General features: G+C 36.4%; 3 protein-coding genes across 19 annotated transcripts in view; 2 read left to right on the top strand and 1 right to left on the bottom strand.

Moving 5' to 3' along the window:
- Positions 1–4,432, top strand: part of LOC117422284 (E3 ubiquitin-protein ligase HECTD1) — a 32,419-nt gene extending 27,987 nt beyond the window's left edge. For all 13 annotated transcript variants that reach the window (XM_058987648.1, XM_058987657.1, XM_058987660.1 and 10 more), the window contains 6 exons: positions 638–1,245; positions 1,863–1,941; positions 2,033–2,126; positions 2,483–2,633; positions 3,039–3,183; positions 3,445–4,432. In XM_058987648.1, coding sequence (XP_058843631.1) covers positions 638–1,245; positions 1,863–1,941; positions 2,033–2,126; positions 2,483–2,633; positions 3,039–3,183; positions 3,445–3,582 — 1,215 coding nt within the window. In that variant the 3' untranslated portion in view covers positions 3,583–4,432. The remainder of the gene's footprint in view (positions 1–637; positions 1,246–1,862; positions 1,942–2,032; positions 2,127–2,482; positions 2,634–3,038; positions 3,184–3,444) is intronic.
- LOC117422287 (AP-4 complex subunit sigma-1-like) lies at positions 3,757–13,545 on the bottom strand. 5 transcript variants are annotated; one of them, XM_058987663.1, is made up of 7 exons: positions 13,384–13,545; positions 11,149–11,332; positions 9,995–10,171; positions 8,520–8,606; positions 6,694–6,762; positions 5,972–6,008; positions 3,757–5,123 (listed from the first exon to the last, which is right to left on the bottom strand). In XM_058987663.1, the coding sequence occupies exons 3-7, from the start codon at positions 10,130–10,132 to the stop codon at positions 5,083–5,085; spliced, it is 372 nt and encodes a 123-aa protein (XP_058843646.1). In that variant the 5' UTR covers positions 10,133–10,171; positions 11,149–11,332; positions 13,384–13,545; the 3' UTR covers positions 3,757–5,082. The 5 variants fall into 5 exon arrangements, with proteins under 5 accessions (XP_058843646.1, XP_034761464.2, XP_034761463.2 ...); XM_034905573.2 differs by having other exon boundaries at positions 5,972–5,983; positions 13,384–13,544; XM_034905572.2 differs by lacking the exon at positions 13,384–13,545 and adding an exon at positions 12,613–12,688 and having other exon boundaries at positions 5,972–5,983.
- Positions 12,755–18,436, top strand: part of LOC117422286 (striatin-3-like) — a 24,762-nt gene continuing 19,080 nt past the window's right edge. The window contains exon 1 of the mRNA XM_058987661.1: positions 12,755–13,244. Within this exon, the coding sequence (XP_058843644.1) occupies positions 12,996–13,244 (249 nt within the window). The 5' untranslated portion in view covers positions 12,755–12,995. The remainder of the gene's footprint in view (positions 13,245–18,436) is intronic.

The raw sequence follows: 18,436 nt of genomic DNA, 5'->3' as shown, positions 1-18,436 counted from the left end.
AATACATTTGTTATTTTAAGCATCCCTATGAAAGTAGCTTTTCTATGTTCTTGTTAACCTGCTGCCGCTACTTCAGCTAATAAGACATGATATGCAGACTTTGTGTTATGGAAACTCCTTAGGCAAAATCTAATGCTACCTTTCACTTTGACTTATGACCTAAAATGACTATCGGGCTTATGGGACTTTTTTTTTTTCATTTTTGAGATTTTGGCTTCTGTATGCTTTATGGGTTTTGCAGAAAATTCACTGCCACATTGTTTAAACCATTGGTCATATCAATGTTCCAGACCTCACTTTTTTGAGGTTTTATATAAACCTTTTATTCAGATATGCCATTCCCCTTTATGTCCCTGGCATGCTTTTGTTTTTCGAAACTCAGATTTTTAGTTTAGTGCTTTTATGTTGGTGCTTTACTGTTTAATCACAACTTTACCAAAAGAAATCAATCAATCAATCAATCAATCAAATTGATTTTGTACAGTGCCTTTTATGCCAAGGCATCCCAAAGCGTTTCACATGACAAATAAATATACAATAATATAATATAGTATACAATAAAATATATAAAAAAACTACTATTTAAATTTGTTGGTTTACTAGTTTACAGTCTTATTTAATTTTGCTTACATTGCAGGTTGACCTGGGAGGTGGACTTAAACCGCCTGGTTATTATGTCCAACGATCCTGTGGACTTTTCCCTGCTCCCTTCCCACAGGATAGTGATGAACTGGACAGAATTAGCAAGCTCTTCCTTTTCCTGGGTGTTTTCCTGGCAAAATGTATACAAGACAACCGATTGGTGGACTTGCCAATTAGTAGACCTTTCTTTAAGTTAATGTGTATGGGAGACATCAAAAGCAATATGAGCAAATTGCTTTATGAGTCAAGGGGGGATGGAGATTTGCATTTTTCTGAAATCCAGTCCGAGGCATCAACTGAAGAAGGGCATGATACCTATTCGGTTGGAAGTTTTGATGAAGACTCTAAATCTGAGTTTATCCTTGACCCACCTAAACCCAAGCCACCAGCTTGGTACCATGGCATCTTGACCTGGGAAGACTTTGAATTGGTGAACCCCCACAGGGCCAAGTTCCTGAAGAAAGTTAAAGAACTTGCAGTAAAGAGGCGTCTCATACTGAGTAATAAGGCTTTGTCAGAGGATGAAAAGAATACAAGACTGCAGGACCTCATGTTAAAGAATCAATCTGGTTCAGGACCACCACTTAGCATTGAAGATTTAGGGTATGGAATTTTCAGTTATGTTTTGACAGTAAAACAGAAAAAGCTGTTGAAATTTGGGATTTAGTTTAGTTGGATTAATGTCAGACACTTTTGAGAAGTAAAAATTACTGATAGTAATTGCAAGTTTACATATCCCCTTGATGCCCTGAGGCCACAAATGTGGTCTTGTCACTCATGGGTACAAAAAATAAAAAACAGACTGAAGGGAATATTCTAAACAAAAGGTTTAAGTAATAACCTCAGAGACTAAGTGAGACCTAGTGACTGATTCAGACCGTTACTACAGGTTGTCAGTCAACACGACACCTCAGCTGGCAAACTGCAAGCAAACAGCTTCTGGACTGTCAGCAGCTTGAACTATAGTGCAAGTGGTTGTCAAGCCCTACTACTTAAAGAAGAAATAGTAAACCAAATTCCAACTTATTTTTTTGCCATTAAATCATTTTGAACTATATCTAAATAAAATAAAAATGTAAACAACTTTGTGTTACATTTTAGGAATTGATGTCAAAAAGACTCATAACTAGCCAGTGTATATTTGTGTGGTACTTAACTGTTTATGCAAGACTTATCTTAAGCAGTCATGATTAATTTGACATCTTATTTTTTAATCCCAGATTGAATTTTCAGTTTTGCCCTTCATCCAAAGTACATGGATTTACAGCAGTGGATCTGAAACCCAATGGGGAGGATGAGGTAGGTGTTTTCCGTAGATTAACCCATGATTTACGAGATGCCAGATGCATTCCCATTAACTGTTAACTTATTTCATGTCTTGTCTTTTTAGATGGTGACAATCGATAATGCTGAAGAGTATGTTGATCTAATGTTTGACTTCTGTATGCACACAGCTATTCAGAAACAGATGGAATCATTTAGAGGTAAGGCAATTTCCAGTAGATGGGTAATGAAAACAGAATATGAAATGCTAGCTTTGAGCTGAAAAGTATGCTATTCAGATTAAACTGTTGAAAATAATAAAAGATTATATAGAAAAAGTTAAATGGCAATAAACATTCTACTCTGTATTTATTATGTGGGATGTTATTTACGAGGAGAAAGATGACTGGAGTAAAACTTGCAGCCTACCAAACTAACCACTAAAATACATTTATTTTGTTTGGAGTTGACCCAAGAAATGTTTTTAGTAAGAAGTCCCATATATTGTGATGTATGCAATGAGTCTCAGTTATAAGATTTGTTTTATTTAAAATATGCTTTGTGTATTATTTCTTAGATGGCTTTAACAGAGTTTTCCCAATGGAAAAGCTGAGCTCTTTCAGCCATGAGGAGGTTCAGATGATTCTGTGTGGAAATCAGTCACCATCATGGACAGCTGAGGACATCATTAATTATACTGAACCCAAACTGGGTTACAACCGTGAGAGGTACAGGATTTAAAATACAGCTATCCTAATTCAACATGAGATGCAGATGATGCATACCATTACTTTTCCTTACCATGAGTGAGTTAGAGTAAAATAAATATGATGCTGTCATATTTGTTGGCAGTACACTAGGTGGGGCTGTAACTTTTTGCTGCAGATTTAATTTAAGATTCTAAAATTGGTGTTTATTCTGGATAGATTGTGGGGGAGATACACATATTGTGATGTTTTAACCTTGAAGTATTAATCATGATGTACCTAGAGAAAGTTACATTTTACAACTAAGTACTATTGTTTATGATGATGATTACTAATAGGAATCTGATGGAGAATTTCAATCTTAATTCTGTTGACCACATTATGGATTCTGGAATTGCAGTGTGTATTTTCAATTTGCCTTCACAGCCCTGGATTCATGAGATTTGTCAGGGTACTCTGTGGCATGTCCTCAGATGAAAGGAAAGCATTCCTGCAGTTCACAACTGGATGTTCTACCCTTCCACCCGGTGGTCTGGCTAACCTTCACCCACGGCTGACCATAGTGCGCAAGGTACATGATAATATATATGTGTATACATTAGTCTCTTGTTATAGTTTAGTTATCTGTTAGTATCTCTTCTTTTAACATATTTAATGGTGAACTGTAGAAGAGTGGAAGGAAACTAGAGTAGGGTATATTTTATAACATGGAACCAATTTTTTGAAATATGAAATTGAACTGATCAAGCCGGAGTAGGGTCCCAGCAGTGGGAAAATCCATTTCAGCATACATAATTTTCTTGGTACTAATAGTATATTTTTTTTTTTCTAGGTTGATGCAGCAGATGCAAGCTATCCATCAGTAAACACATGTGTTCACTACCTTAAGTTGCCTGAGTATTCATCTGAGGAGATCATGAGAGACCGCTTGCTTGCTGCAACCATGGAGAAAGGCTTTCATCTTAATTGAGCAGACTGTTGCGATGACGGATGGCTGACTGAACTTGATACTAGAAAAGCCTGTTGTGTTTGTGTGCAGAAAAAAAATCCAAGCTGTGCTCTGATAAAACTTTTCTTTTTTTCCAGAGCTTTAGGAAAAAAGTTACATATTAACTCTATTAACTGCTGCTGAAAAACACAGGGAAAATTCCTGTACCCCACACGGCCAGCAAATAATGGCACAGAGCACTGTGTGCTGCTTCAAGGGCTTGTGAGACTGGAACCCAGGGCAGTTTGTTCATGTTTTCCGTGTTTTACTGTTTCATTTCTGACTGTGCATTTGTGTAAAGTTCCATGTAATTCTGTGCACTGTTAGGTACCATGGTTCACTACACTTGCCATTGTTATTCAAACCTCCTTGCCCACCCCATTTTGCTAGCCTTAAGCAAAATGGTTTAAAGCCTGCTTCTGTAGATTTGTAACTGTAGAGTGTATGGGCATTTCTTGAAGAGGATTTTACTTTTACTAGTGCCTGCACTGTTTTGAGTTTTAGGTTTTATTTTTCTGCTCATTTTACTGGTATACAGTCATGCACATGCTTTCTTTATCCTTTGTTTGTTACTGTGTGAGTTTGTTTTGATTCTTTAATGCCCTGCTACGAAGATCAAATCCCTGAGTGCATTTGTGTAATTTTACAATAAAAGCTATAGAAAAAACACTGGTTCTAGGTGCAAGGCACACAAAGCAAGCTAAGCTTTTCCTTGTATTTTCTTTGTATATTATAAACATTTATTTAACTCAAGTTGCAGTTTGAAGTAAAACAAAATATTTTCAAATGTGTATGCTCCAAAAATAATCATTAAAATGTTTGCAAAAGTAAAGGTGGTGCTGTTGCTTATTATTTTAAATTTGTCACATTGAATTACTGTTTTAGGTGCCTGACTTTACTAACCAAGACAGCTTTGTGGTTATGTCAGAAAAAGCATTTGGCAAAGACAGGGAAACCATTATCCGATGGGTTAGGTGTAGGCATGTGCAGAACTGACATTTTCCTTAATTGTTACCAGCTGTTTTTTTTTTTTTTGTAATTTTTAAATAGCAAACTATTTCATAAATATCTTACTATATGAACATTTGATAGTTGAAACCAGATAAGCTCATGTTCACACAATACAAATGGATATTTTCTACCACAAGTATGTAACACACTTTATTCAGAAGGCAAAAGTGATCTTTTTCAATACAGTTGTCTTAATATGCATAAGCTTTGTTATCCACATGCTAGGCTCCGTTCTTCTTTTGGTTCCTGTGTCTCCTTCAATGTTGACAAATATTCTAAAAAGATGCTACGAAAACACAATCTCTGGAAGGTATTTTTAGTATTAGTCACCCATGATCACTTTTAAAAGTCTTAAAAATTGTCTTCAGGAAGGAATGTCTAGCTTAGCTTTCTGACATTTTATCAAGGACCAGCAGAGGGGCCAGTATTCTGCTTTTGTTTGTCTCCACAATGCGGCCATTTAAAATCATCTCATCCAAAATAATGTGCACTTTGTCCAGGTTGAACATTATCTGAGAGGCTTTAGGTTAAGGAACACAAACTAAAATAAATGCTGTAGAGCAATATGTTTACGAAGGATTATATATATACGATTTATAATGCTTCTCAACCATCCAAATAACCAATATCCTGGCAATCATCAAAATTGCTTATTTGACAACATTAGTCTTGATGCTTTCAGTATAGAATGCCATGCAACAAATCTATGTTGTTTATCCATTATAGTTAGTTATTTTTATGTGCATATTTCAGCTTTAAAAGTGCTGCCTGGATTGCAGAATGTGGGGCAATTTTCTTAGCATATGTCTTTGAATTGGAAGGTTATGGATTTGAGGCAAGACTTGCATTGATACATGTTTTAATTTCTTTCTTAAATCGGTACCTTGGAGAAGGTGTTCTACCTGTATAAAGGGTAGTAAATTCTACCTAATTAAAGAATTGTTAGGGGAGCTAATCTTGATGGGCTCCAACAACAGTTTTAACCACATACTTTGAAATCAATTGCACCTATATTAAACATGCCTGGAATCTTCAGAGTAATACAATATACACCTCTATCACTTGGATCATACTTAGCATTATTGCATTTTAAGTGACTTGTGTTTCATAATAGAATTACATTTTTTGTGAGTTTTATCTTGCAGTTTTCTCTGTATTTTGCCCCCTTTTTATCATCAACATGTCAGTCACACCTTCTTGACACCCATCCATTATTGCAGCATCCAATCCTCAATGCGCTTTCTTACTGCCTTATCAATTTGTCTGCAGCTGGATATATGACAGACAGCAACATAAAGAGCAGGCAGAGGTAGCAGTTACAGTAACAGCTTGAAACATTTGTTTTATAGAAAAAGGATACATCCAACTCGCTCTAGGTGAAGGGAAAAACATGAATGCTGAATTAGTTAGGAAACAATACAATAGTCTTATATTGATATATTGGATTGCTGCCTTTGAGTAATTAAGCATTAATGTGGCAATAAGGGAACAGCTTATCTTGTGCTATTCTACAGATGGAGGAGAGCTGTGAAAACAACACGTGGCTCCCCCATGATGTCTCAATACCGGCGCCAACAACCCTGCCCATCACCCAAGAAAGCATTGTACTCTCCACTTTTTGTCGTCCCATACCAGAACTATCAGCACGGATGGCTTGTGTACTTTTCTATTTAATAATGGTAACATGATACCTGTTGTCTAGTAATTGCCTCACAGATAAATATTTAGGTAAATTGTTTACCAACACAATTACTGCACCTACCCAGTCGTACTGTCCTACATAAATACTATAGTGTTTTCAAAGTTAAAAAACAAAGAAAGTACGACCGCTGTTTGGATTTTTTATAAAATGATACACAACAGGGGGGTTTCCATGTGTGGTTATTTACACGTGACGTGGCGATTCGCATACACATTTGGTTTAGCAGCTTGAGAGGATCAGGTTTGTGGCAGAAAACTGCAACTGTAATGTATAGGACCATTTTCATTTGACTCGAGCACAATGTCTTGAGTAACATTAGAACATACATGGAAACTCCCCCAATGTGACTTCAACACAGATGAGAACAAACCTTAACTCACCACTCTGCTGAAATACTTGTCCAGAACTTCCACAAAATTATGTACCAGTTCATACACTGCCAGCTCATTCTGAAAACAAAAAATAAGTTATTTTTTTAAACAAATTCCTTGTTAGGACTTATATAACTGAAACTACCTTTTTGTGGTACACAGTACAAAATATAGAGAATGAACCAACTGGAAATGGCTCCAATAGATTTGGTGCCACTGGCTGTAACGACATCCACAAGTCAAAACATTCTCTGACTACCACCAAAGGGTTAATTTTTATTGCACAAAACTCATGACCAAAGACTGTTAGAATACAGCTGTGTGTCAAATATAAAGCCAACATCTCAAAGTGTTTGACATGACTGTAGTATGTGAGCATTATTCAGTGCGAGGTCAATGTCACTGCACATTGCAGCTATGCAGATTCAACAATGCAGTGCAGTGTCAGTAACACCAGTGGTGCTATTACTAGATTATAACCCGGTAAGTACCCATATACAGGGCTGCTTAATGAACAACGATGCATCCTCTGATTTGCAACCTGTTATTTGCTTGCCAATTGGAATACATCTCTTAAAAGCAAAATGGCAGCTCCTTACACAGAGTCTGGCACACCAGGCTGATTGAAAATCTGGATGCCTGCTTTACTGGAATATCTTACTTCCAATCTTGGTCCTACTCTTTTCCTTGCCTACATCAATGACACAGTGGGTAAATAAAAATACCCTAACACGAACACCTAATAGAGAACCATATTCATAAATCATTTACCACCTTGCTAATTTAACACCAGCATTATTTCTAAAAAGCAAAGAAACCAGTGATGTTAATACGCTTCCAATAAATAGTGCTTTAGTGGTTTCAGTTGCAATTGAGTTTGTTTTTTGAGAAACAAAAGAATGGTGCTAACTTATCACACTGGTAAATGCTTTGTGAATATGAAGGTTCATCACACTTTGCAACAGGGGCTCCTTGGCATGGTCATTACATGCTAAAGCTGGCAGCAGGGAGCCATACTGTGCAGAAGTCAATTTGTAACGATACCCTGCATCTGCCCAAAGGTTTGGCAGGCTGCTGTTGTTTAGTCTGAACATGTTCAAATCACAAGCTTGGACAAAGTGAGCTAATTCAGCACTGCAGAAATATGGCTGGAGCTGCCAGTCTTTTTAAAATATCAAATATTAGCCCTAAAGACAAACTGGCTTGTATACTACAAATATTATTGCAGCTGGGTCCCAGCACAGTTTGAGGAAAGCACCCAGTGGTACTTTATGTAGAAGCTTCATAATGCATCATGTTTCCTTTGCCTTTCATCAGCTGGCATATACAGTAACAACGCTGGTGCAGAGTAAAGCACCATTTGCTGTGTTCCTGTCCCCTTGAGCAAGTATCTATTTCTGTCTATGTCCAGGCTGAAGTGATGTTTCTATTGTGTCTTGGCACTGCAGATACTTATTCCCAGGTCAGCTGGCTTCCTGTTCCCAGCAGGATTATTTTAGGACTTGAGCAGAGCCCCCAGCTGTGACTCTGCCACCCAATACACATACATATAGACAAAATTATACAGTAACCACCCATTACCTTGCTTACTTTAAAAAGTAGTAAAACAATCTATAGACTTAATTATGCACCATGATCGCATAATGAAACTACACTTTGTCATGTGAAAATTCTAAATGCTTCACACTCCCAGTACCACTGTACTTCTTAAACATTAAGGCAACAGTTAAAATACAATAATTAACATGAACTACCAATTAAGAACATGTGAAAAATGACAACAATTAGCTTTCAATTAAGTTTTTATCTATTAGTTATAAAAGAAAACTGCTTACCTCTGCTTCGTCCACTCCAATCACAATAAAAAGTGCTGCATACTGTCGATAGACCAGCTTGAAATCTTTATACTCAACGAAGGAACACTGGAAAAAAGGCATGGATTAGCAGCTTGCATTACAACACATGACAAATGGCTTTATAGTGATAAAAATTTTCTGGCTAGTTGGTGACTTGAATCAAGGGCTGAATATAAAAACTGTGATTTGGGGAGAGGTTTGTGCAGCGCTAAAGCAATTCTGTATTTGGAGTTATTTTAACAAAATTAATCTCGAACCATTTCTGAGAAGGCAATGAAACAGGCTTTGTAATGGAGCTTCATTAAATATGATCTAAAAATGTACCACTTGAAATGCAATGGCCCATATGCTCTCACAAAGTCCCCCAGCCATTTGAGAGTACCTGCTTGATAGAATTTTCACAGTAGTTAAAGTATGCTTACATTCTGACCTCTATGCTTCCCCAGCATTTCCAGCACATTTTATGCAGTTACATTTCCACCTGTCAAGTTATTCAAGGTGTTTTTTGCCTCAGTGTTTTCTCGTCCTTGCTACTCGTTGTGTGGCATGCAGCTATTTTACAATATATGAATTGACATAAATAAAGTGGCTTGAAATAACCAACAGAACGACATTTCCACTTCTATAAATCGGCCTTTCATTTGAAAAAAAGCAGTTAACTACAAGCTCCCCCAAGATGCATATTGTGAGTTGCAGCATGTAATTGGCAATAAATAACCCACTAACCATCCAACCACCCTTAATTTTAACATTTAAGATTCAAACAACTGTCTGAATTTAAGATCTGAGCCTTGTAGACGGTATTCTAACTGGCCTTGATGCAGGCCACTGCACTATAACTCTCATGGCTACTGTGACAGCTTATAAAATGGACACTGATTGAAAACACCAACATCATTAATATTATTTGTTAATTCCTGAGTATTTAATACATTACAGAGATTACAACAATATGCATATAACTATTATTAATCATCTCTAGCAACAGATAGATTACATGCACATTTCTACGCTTTACAGAGCAATATAACTAGACAGGGTGGAGAGACCAATGGGCCACAACATGCATGCTGGTCTGCTTCCTCATTCCAGTTAAATCAAGTGAGAATGAGACTTTGCAACCCTCTTGGGCCCACTTGCTCTATAGTAAAGAGGAGATGGGGTTGAAAGGTCATGTTGTTACATGTTGTCATGTTGTACGGGCAACTAGACATATCATCTAAGCAAGCTCAGAAGGCAAAAAGATAAACAGAAAAAACATTCTGAAAGACTGCAATTAACAGCATACTGTTTTACACATAGCTGCAGTGCAAAGTGGCCAACTGACATCTGACCTTTTTATAAATCTTAACACATCATTTGATATTTTGTTTTACAACAAATGTAAATAAACCACGCAAACATCTCAAACATTAAAATAATGCTGAAGCTGATTCAGAACCATAGTTGCCTACCTCGTCCTTTGTCCGGGAGAGGCAGCTTTTAATTACATCTGCTTCTAAAGAAGTCCTTTTATGGATCTCCACATGTTCAAAATATTTAGACAGCCTGGTTTGACCTTGCTTGTTCACCATCAAAAAAAACTTGATCATTTTCACTCAGTGGTTTTCTTTGATTCTAAACACCAAGACCTGTAATTAAAATGTACAACTTCAGTAAACTCCCAGAGTGTGTGCAAACAAGAAGAAAAGAAAGGGTAAAGAGAATTGATCTATCAAAATGCAGGATTATTGTACAACAGAAACAAATAACTCTTCCATGGTATATCTATCCTCTTCACAAGCTTTTCAAATGTAGTAGTGAGACTAGTACATTTAACAGGAAGCGGGGTTTACTTCATTTGAGAGTAAACCTATGCCACTTTCTGCCTCTGATGTGCATGAGGTCTATACAGTGGGATTTAAATGACAGCGTCCATCAAGAGGGGTTACATCCCTGTGTAAATGCATCATTCTGCTTGTTTAATGTTACCTCAAATCAACCTGTATTACAGGTAACAGTGCCAACACATTAATACTGTATATGAACTACATTCCAAATAGCAATACTAAATAGAACTGCATTAATGAGAATGGAAATCAAGCCACTGATAGAGGAGAATGAAAAGACACAAGGAAGGTTAACAGCAGGATATGTTCACCCAGAAGCTGTGCTTAGACAGTAATTCCCATGGCTTGTGGCCCTTGTGATTAATACATGTCTAACACTCACCAAGTTACTTTCAACGCCTATTATCAATCTTGTTACACACATCTATCTCCCTTTTTTTTCTAGCATGATGGTCCCTGGGGTAATGTTGCATCCCACACTCCTGAAATAATTTTACAGTCACTTTTTAGTGCATTAATGAATGCGTAATTGCACAGAATGTGTGCTAGTATAACAGAAGCATGAATGTTTTTTTAAATCGATTTTATTAGTTTCACTTTAACTCGGTGTAGATCACTTATCCTAGCACTAGACTACTGTATATAAATTCATTTCCTGTGTTTTAGGATTGGGATACCACCTGCACCTCGTGCTATTTTTGCTGTGGATCAATTTCTTATTCTCTGCTATTGTTCATCATCTGGTCAACTGAACTGTATTACAATACAATGTTGAATACCTGCAATAACTCAAGAGAGTTCTGGAGGGATATATGTCTATCTCAATTATTATCAACTCTGATTTTCCTCAAGTCTGATCACCAGAATGGCCCATGGAGTAATTTGCCGAAGTTGGCCTGCTTCCTAGCAGCCTTCTTTCAGTCTGTCAGCTCTACTGTCTCCATCATCTTCCCTAAAATGGATCTGGAACATCAATATGCAGTTTTTATATAATACGGCATGTCAAGACAGAATAATCAGTCTTGTGAAGCCCATTTAGACAAAATTGATTGTTTGTCTGTGTGTTCCAGTAACATTATGAACCACACACACACATACACAAACTTGTGTGCTTCCAAACATTACAAAATGACAGTAAAATGCTGAAACAGTAAAACAAAGTAAATACTGATTACCACAGTTAACAAGCAACCCAAGGTAATAGATAAATGATTAACCTAGGTTTAGACAAAGCCAATGTCATTTCTCATACCCTTATTTACAGCTACGTGACTTGCTTGCTGGATCACACAGCACAGTAGCGTATATACCTACTGACCTACAAACCTAACCTCGAAATGATTCCTATCTAGGGAGACCAGAAGTCCCGCTTTTTCCATCAAAGGTCCCAGTGTCCTGACGTTTTTCTCAAAGTCTAAAAAAATCTCATTTTTCAGCCACTACCTTTTGTCAAAATACTGTAAACAACCGCTTCCTAAATAACTTAGTTTTAAAAAAAAGATACTAGGGTAATCAAGAACATTATTTTTATAAAGTGATTACCACAGACAGACATACATGCTTAATCCTCAGTGATCCATGCTTTTACGTTTAGTTTATATTCAATATGAATCTACAATTATGTGTTGTACAGGAATTGTGTAGCTGTTCAGTTCTGGTGAGATTTAGCCCAAGAAAAAACTTCAAAACGTAAATTTATTTTTAATGACAATCTACAGAATGTATTATTATTATTATTATTAATAATAATAATAATAATAATAATAATAATAATAATAATAATAATGATCTCAATATAACAGTAGCAATACATATATAAACCAATATGTCAAGTTAACCTGTTTGTTAATTAATATCCTGGTGCAACTACAGACAGCAGGCCTCGAACATCATTTTTCATTAATTCCCAGCTGTTTGTTTAATATAGTTATTTGTTTTGTTGAACTCATTACATATAGCACTTAAATATCTACTATTACATAACAACAGGTAAACACATATTTTCACTGAAGATCACTTCAGCCTTTTATCATGGTTTAGACAGACACTCAATGCCAGATGCTGATCATTTAAAATCCAGTCTATCCGATTTCCTTCCGGAATACTGCAATAAATCTAAATGAAGTATTACTTAGCAATGCTGCGAACAGCATGAAAAAACACTATATTAAAGTGCACACATATTTTTGGCATTCAGAAATACCACAAAATGTGTAGCAGGTACAACACCTTAGCTCACCCACATCTTTATGAAGTGTGTAACACCAGCCAAACCACTCCTTAGTTTTTGCCTACATGTAATGAGCACGCATGCCCAGTGTTTGACAGTACTGTATATGGGTAATAAAAAAAGGACTTGGTGTGCGTGTCCCATCATGCACTGCGTGCCCATTCTCCCTCACCCCCGCAGTGAGGAGACAGCAGCCTGACTCACACACTCACATCCAGGGAACGTAATGGCGGCCGGCAGCTCGGCGCTGCTCTGACACAAAATCCAAACTCCACATAACAAACCTTCCGCGGCACCACGGGAAGGGCGTTTACAAACTGTACACCGAGATATTTGTATTAAAAAGGACCTATACAAGAACAGACTGTAGTATTTTTTGTACTTTTTTTTTTTTTAATGGATGAACACCCCGGAGGAGGCGGAATAGCCGCTCCAAGGCAGCAGCTGCAACAGCAAGGGAATAATAATAACGTGAATTCACAGCCTGGAGCTGGAGGGGGTGCCGGGATGGGACAGCAACAACAGGACGAGATGCCTCGTCCTCAGCAGTACACAATCCCGGGGATCCTACACTACATCCAGCACGAATGGGCCCGATTCGAGATGGAGAGGGCTCATTGGGAGGTCGAGAGGGCCGAGCTTCAGGTACCGGTATCCAAATGACAAATGTATCAGTAAAAACATAGCCTCTTGAACCCAACACAGACTAGTAAATTAGGACAGGGGAACCCGAAAATATTGAAACGGTACAGACGGAATACAGCGTGGAATGGATGGCGTTTACCTGCTTGTCGTTTCCGTGCGAAGTCTGGACTGTCAGGTTATTATTTTTTTCGGTATAAATCAGGAAAAGCAGAAGAAAACCGAGTGATGTTGTAACTGTTACAACTGCTGAGCGAGCCTACAAGCAGCCATTTGGGTTTTGCCAATATGGCGTCTGCCTGTGCTGCTTTCTGTGTTGTTGTTGTTGTGCCGATCTGAATCGAAATTACGCGTACTCTGTAACCCTTCATATTATCACTGGACCCGACACTAGTTTTTAAATAGGATGCAGTACGTTGCATCGACAGCCGTTTCCAGAAATCAAACTTATACAACAAATGCAGTTTGTGACACTGACAGAAAGGCAATACACAGATCGTGGCTGACTTGCATCAGTGTATATATTGTATTTACGTTACCCTTATTGCTGCTGGCAGTTAAGGCTAATCAATATAATTTGCACTGCAACAGATATAAAAAAATAAAAATAAACCCCAGTCATAGTACTCTTCCGTTTAGTGACTATGACAGAAGCAAAGCACGTTGTTTCAAGTGTGACAACAACTCCACTGCTCTGGAGACGGGAAACTTACCATCCCATTGTCATTGTTTAAATGTGTATTCCAACTTGATTTGTAGAGCTACTGTATGCAATTTGAAACACTTTTTTTAAAAATTAAGCTTTTAATAAATTATATATACCGGTGGTACCTTAGTTGATGACACGCTTGTAGATATTATTTTTGTCATCAGTTTAATTAAGGCCTGTTTGATGTCATGCATTTTTTTTTTTGGTTAACACTGTTGGTGACATTAGATGAGGTCCATCTATTTTTAAAATGGTGAGACTTGGAGTAAGTCAATGGGATCTGGTTTGTAACTGAGCCAACTGTAACAACTTAGTGGAGAGACTGGAGCCAGTACTGTGGCTTTGATGAGACAGAGAATGACAGGTGTCTAAAAAATACGTCAAGAAGGAATGGCTAATAGTGTATCTCCCACAAGCTGAATTCCTATGCAAGAAAATGCAACTTGGTTTTACATTCTACTCAGGAACAGTTTCCTTCCAAAGAGAGTTGATTATCATTGGCACAGCTTCAGTTTATAATGGGATTTAGCAACTCAGCGACCTGCAAACTCATTAGTGTGTGGTCTTGTGCCTGGTTGCAAGGTTCTTTAGATGTTGATTGACAGGCTACATTTTCTTAATCAGGTGTAGACGTTTATGCTCTTACACATTTCTTTATTAAAGCTCTCTTCTTTTTCAATATATGTTGAGCTGTGGGTAATACAGTTTTCCACAATTTTATCTTTTGATACCCTATTGGTCAATTCATGCTTCTTTTAATGACATTTGACAAATGGGAAAATACATTTTATTCATCTTGGTTCACTGGTATCACATTCAGGATTTAGAAGTTATACTGGTAATGCTGTCTTTGTGTTTGTAAATTACTTAAAACAAACCAGTTTACTTGTGTTTAATCTGGTTTGAACTTTGCACATCCAATTTATTCATTTTTTATTTTATTTTTATTGCACAGCCTATATTGGACATATACAATACATTATGCTGGTTGTGGGAGAAGCTATGAGCAAAACAGGGCCTAGTCTGTACTAAATGAAGCTGAAGCTGTTCTTGAAAGCCTGCCCTAGCTTTGCACTGAACAGCCATGCTCTGGCTCTCATCTCCATTAACTGATGTGTTTGAAAAGTAAAAGGAAAAACAATAGAATTCTATCTATTTAAATGTAGGCTAATCCAAGTTAGCTTTGATCAATCAAACTGTTGGTAACTGATTCATCTTCAGAGTTAAATTAAAGGTAGCAAATTCTAGGAGGCTTAATTGATTCAAAGCATCTGCATAATATCCAGATTATATTACTAAAACAAAAAGACACATGTTTAATGCTGTTTACTGTTTGTGTCCAATAGAATAATTCAAAGAATGGTATGTGGTTCTGAGGTTTATATTATGTTTTATTGTATACTAAGTTTAAATCCGGTTTTGGCAAGTGAAAAAGGTTTGATAATCGCAAACCCTGTTTTTAAAATAATGCACACATTTTAAGTTTTTGAAAGGGGCTTTTGACAAGTAAGATAGAAAAGGCCTCTTTTGATATTTGAATTCAGAAAAAAATAATTCTGTTCTTGTAGAGATGCAATGTCTGTAATGAAATTATTTTTTATTTTTATATTTTAATAGAGCTGTAACACATTGTTGGAGGTAACCATGTAGGCAGCACACTGTAACAATGGCTTAATAATTTAAAGAACAGAAAGTCGGTGTTGAATGTAGATGTTATGCAATGCAAAAATCTACGGCGCTCCAAGTATTCCATTGGAATGTAGAGGTCAGTAAGGCTGGATGTGAGGCTATAAAGTTAATGTGTTAACAAGCTTTATCTGCATACCAGTTAAGATGATGTTTCTGTTTCAGGAGGTTTTCCTGGTAATCATTGGTGCTTTGGGGCACCTGAGTTTACAGAACTTGACGTTAAGCTTGCACTGCTGCCTGTGTTCTGTAATCTTTATAACATTTCATAACAAAAGCAAACACTGGAAACATATTTCTGTGCCAGAGCATGTTGTGGGCAAAATTAGCAAGTGGGAAGGAATAATTCTGGCATGAATAAATCCAATTCATATAGAAACTTGTAGTTTCCTTACCGTTTTACTTCTGAATGAATTGCATTCTTTGAAAGTAACCTTGTAAATCTGTACTGAACATTGAACACAGTAAGGAAAGCACATATTTCTGCCATTTTCAAGATTCGTTAATAAATCTAGAGCAGGTGGAGCCAACAGAGTTCAAAGATCACATGACTTTCTGGAATGAGGAAATTCAGCACCACGGGAAGTTGCAGTAGGATACACAGTCGGAACTAAATTAATCTAAAAGTAAGACAGTATCTATAATAAGGACAAATGAAAAAATGTATAATAATCAGTGTAACAAGCCTGTCAGTGACATTCATCACCCACCACAGGTGTGAATATAAAATTATAGATATCTGTGTCATGATAAAGTAGATCAACATATCCACCAATAGAAGTTTGACATGCATGCAGATTATGGACAGTCTTGATAAACACATCTCTAGATATGTAAAAATGTGTGTAACTGAAGGAAGAATGGAAAACAGATTATGATACTCTAGTAAGTTGTGCAAAAGAATGCCCTTAGCAAGTTTGATCACAATTGGGCAAAGTGTTCTCTATATGTAAAACTGTCATTGAGACGTATGTATGTATGTCTCCGATATATCCCCTGGCAGAGTTATGCATTCCCAGAGGGTGGTATAACAACAGTGTAGACTACTACTGAAATCATTAACAATTTTTTTTATAGATGTTATGAGGAACAGGTTCGTAATGGCATGTTGTGCCTTGCAATTTTTGGGAGACCACAGTTTAACTGCAATGTTATTGTCGCTTGGGTAATTGGGGTATCATTTTGAAAATGTGATTCAGAATCTATTAGTATTCCATCTGAATTTAAATTTTAGAGAGAGGTGACTGGAACTTGTTAAGAGCATTTCATAATCCTGTGCACCAAAAAAAAACATTATTTTGTCCTGATGCTGTTTTTTGCAGTAGGGGCTTTTTAACATGCCAATGCCCATATACTTGGGAAAACTGTGTTTCTGGATCATGTGGTGCATCTGGGACTTAGAAAAGTTATGTTTCCGCCCCCACAGACAGGCTGAACTTGTTGAGAAGATTGCTAGAATAGAAACCACCACAGAACAGGTGGAGTGTCCCTGCTGTGAAAATCTATTTGTTCAAGAGGGAGCAGTCCTTGTAATTGCTGTACAACATATTTAGCTTATTAGTGTACATTTGAATTAGGGTATTTCTTGGGGGATGCATATTTTGTATGTAAAAAATAAATAAATAAATAAATTGGGGTGGTAGAGGAGGGTCTCCCTTTACTTTAGTGACCTCTTGTTTGTTTTGTTTAACTCTTTCCCTCTCCCCCAACACACTTGCATCATGTAGGTTGGAGGGGATGTGTCTGCCTTTCCTTAAAGCTGGTTTGCTGTGGTTTCCTGTCGGAAATCTTTCTGGGCCAGGTTGTACAATTCTTCCTGTACTCAAACAGGAACAGGGATCACGGTTTACTCTCAACAAATCATCAGATTTCCAGGCTTGCATCTTAAATAACTCTCACAGATTTAAAATGTTGCAGGAAGTACTGTTAGGATCCCACTTACTGTAAATCTCCCCCAAGAAAGAAACTAGAATCATCTGTTATTTGCAGTCAGTGCCATTCGTAGACATTGTCATAGCAGTTGCACTGTGCCACACAGAAGTCGGTGGGCATGACCTATTTACATTTAACTTTTTTCCTTTGAAAATTAACAGTGAAAATAATGTTTTTGCATGCTTTACTTGTCAGCATTTACAGTCTTGCAGTTCCATTCCAGGTTTAGAAGAATTCAATAAAATTCCTTTTAGAACCTGGACAAATTAATTGGTTCATTGTTGATGACAGAATAAACTAAATTTGCTTTCAATCTGTTTTGGTACTCCATGAAATTACAGAATTGATAGAAATGAGAAATGCATATCACAACTTGTTGTTCCATGCACCAGTTTACCATCTTGCGGGATATATATATATATATATATATATATATATATATATATATATATATATATATATATATATATATATATATATATATATATATATATAATATATATATATATAATATATATATATATATATATAATATATATATATATAATATATATATATATATATATAATATATATATATAATATATATATCATATATATATATATCATATATATATATAATATATATATCATATATATATATATCATATATATATATAATATATATATAATATATATATATATCATATATATATATCATATATATAATATATATATATATATATAATATCCCACAAGACGAACACAGGTTTTCATGTTAGGATATTCGCTCAAAATTTAAATATTCTTTTGGATATTCGTTCATTTTCAAAAAGTAATAAAAGCCATTATCTTGCTCAGAACGCAGGTAGAGACAGGAGGGGCAGGGG

Source organism: Acipenser ruthenus, chromosome 15 (genome assembly GCF_902713425.1).
Source record: "Acipenser ruthenus chromosome 15, fAciRut3.2 maternal haplotype, whole genome shotgun sequence".
Lineage (NCBI taxonomy): Eukaryota > Metazoa > Chordata > Actinopteri > Acipenseriformes > Acipenseridae > Acipenser > Acipenser ruthenus.
This window is presented reverse-complemented; position numbering and strand designations above follow the sequence as displayed.

What these genes read in the sequence shown, in the direction of transcription:
- LOC117422287 (XM_034905573.2), bottom strand. Translation starts at nt 10,132, where the DNA reads ATGATCAAGTTTTTTTTGATGGTGAACAAGCAAGGTCAAACCAGGCTG. An exon ending in TCTCCCGGACAAAGGACGAG is followed by an intron (nt 8,607 to 9,994) that starts GTAGGCAACTAT and finishes CCTTTTTTCCAG; the next exon opens with TGTTCCTTCGTTGAGTATAA. An exon ending in TTGGAGTGGACGAAGCAGAG is followed by an intron (nt 6,763 to 8,519) that starts GTAAGCAGTTTT and finishes TTTTGTTTTCAG; the next exon opens with AATGAGCTGGCAGTGTATGA.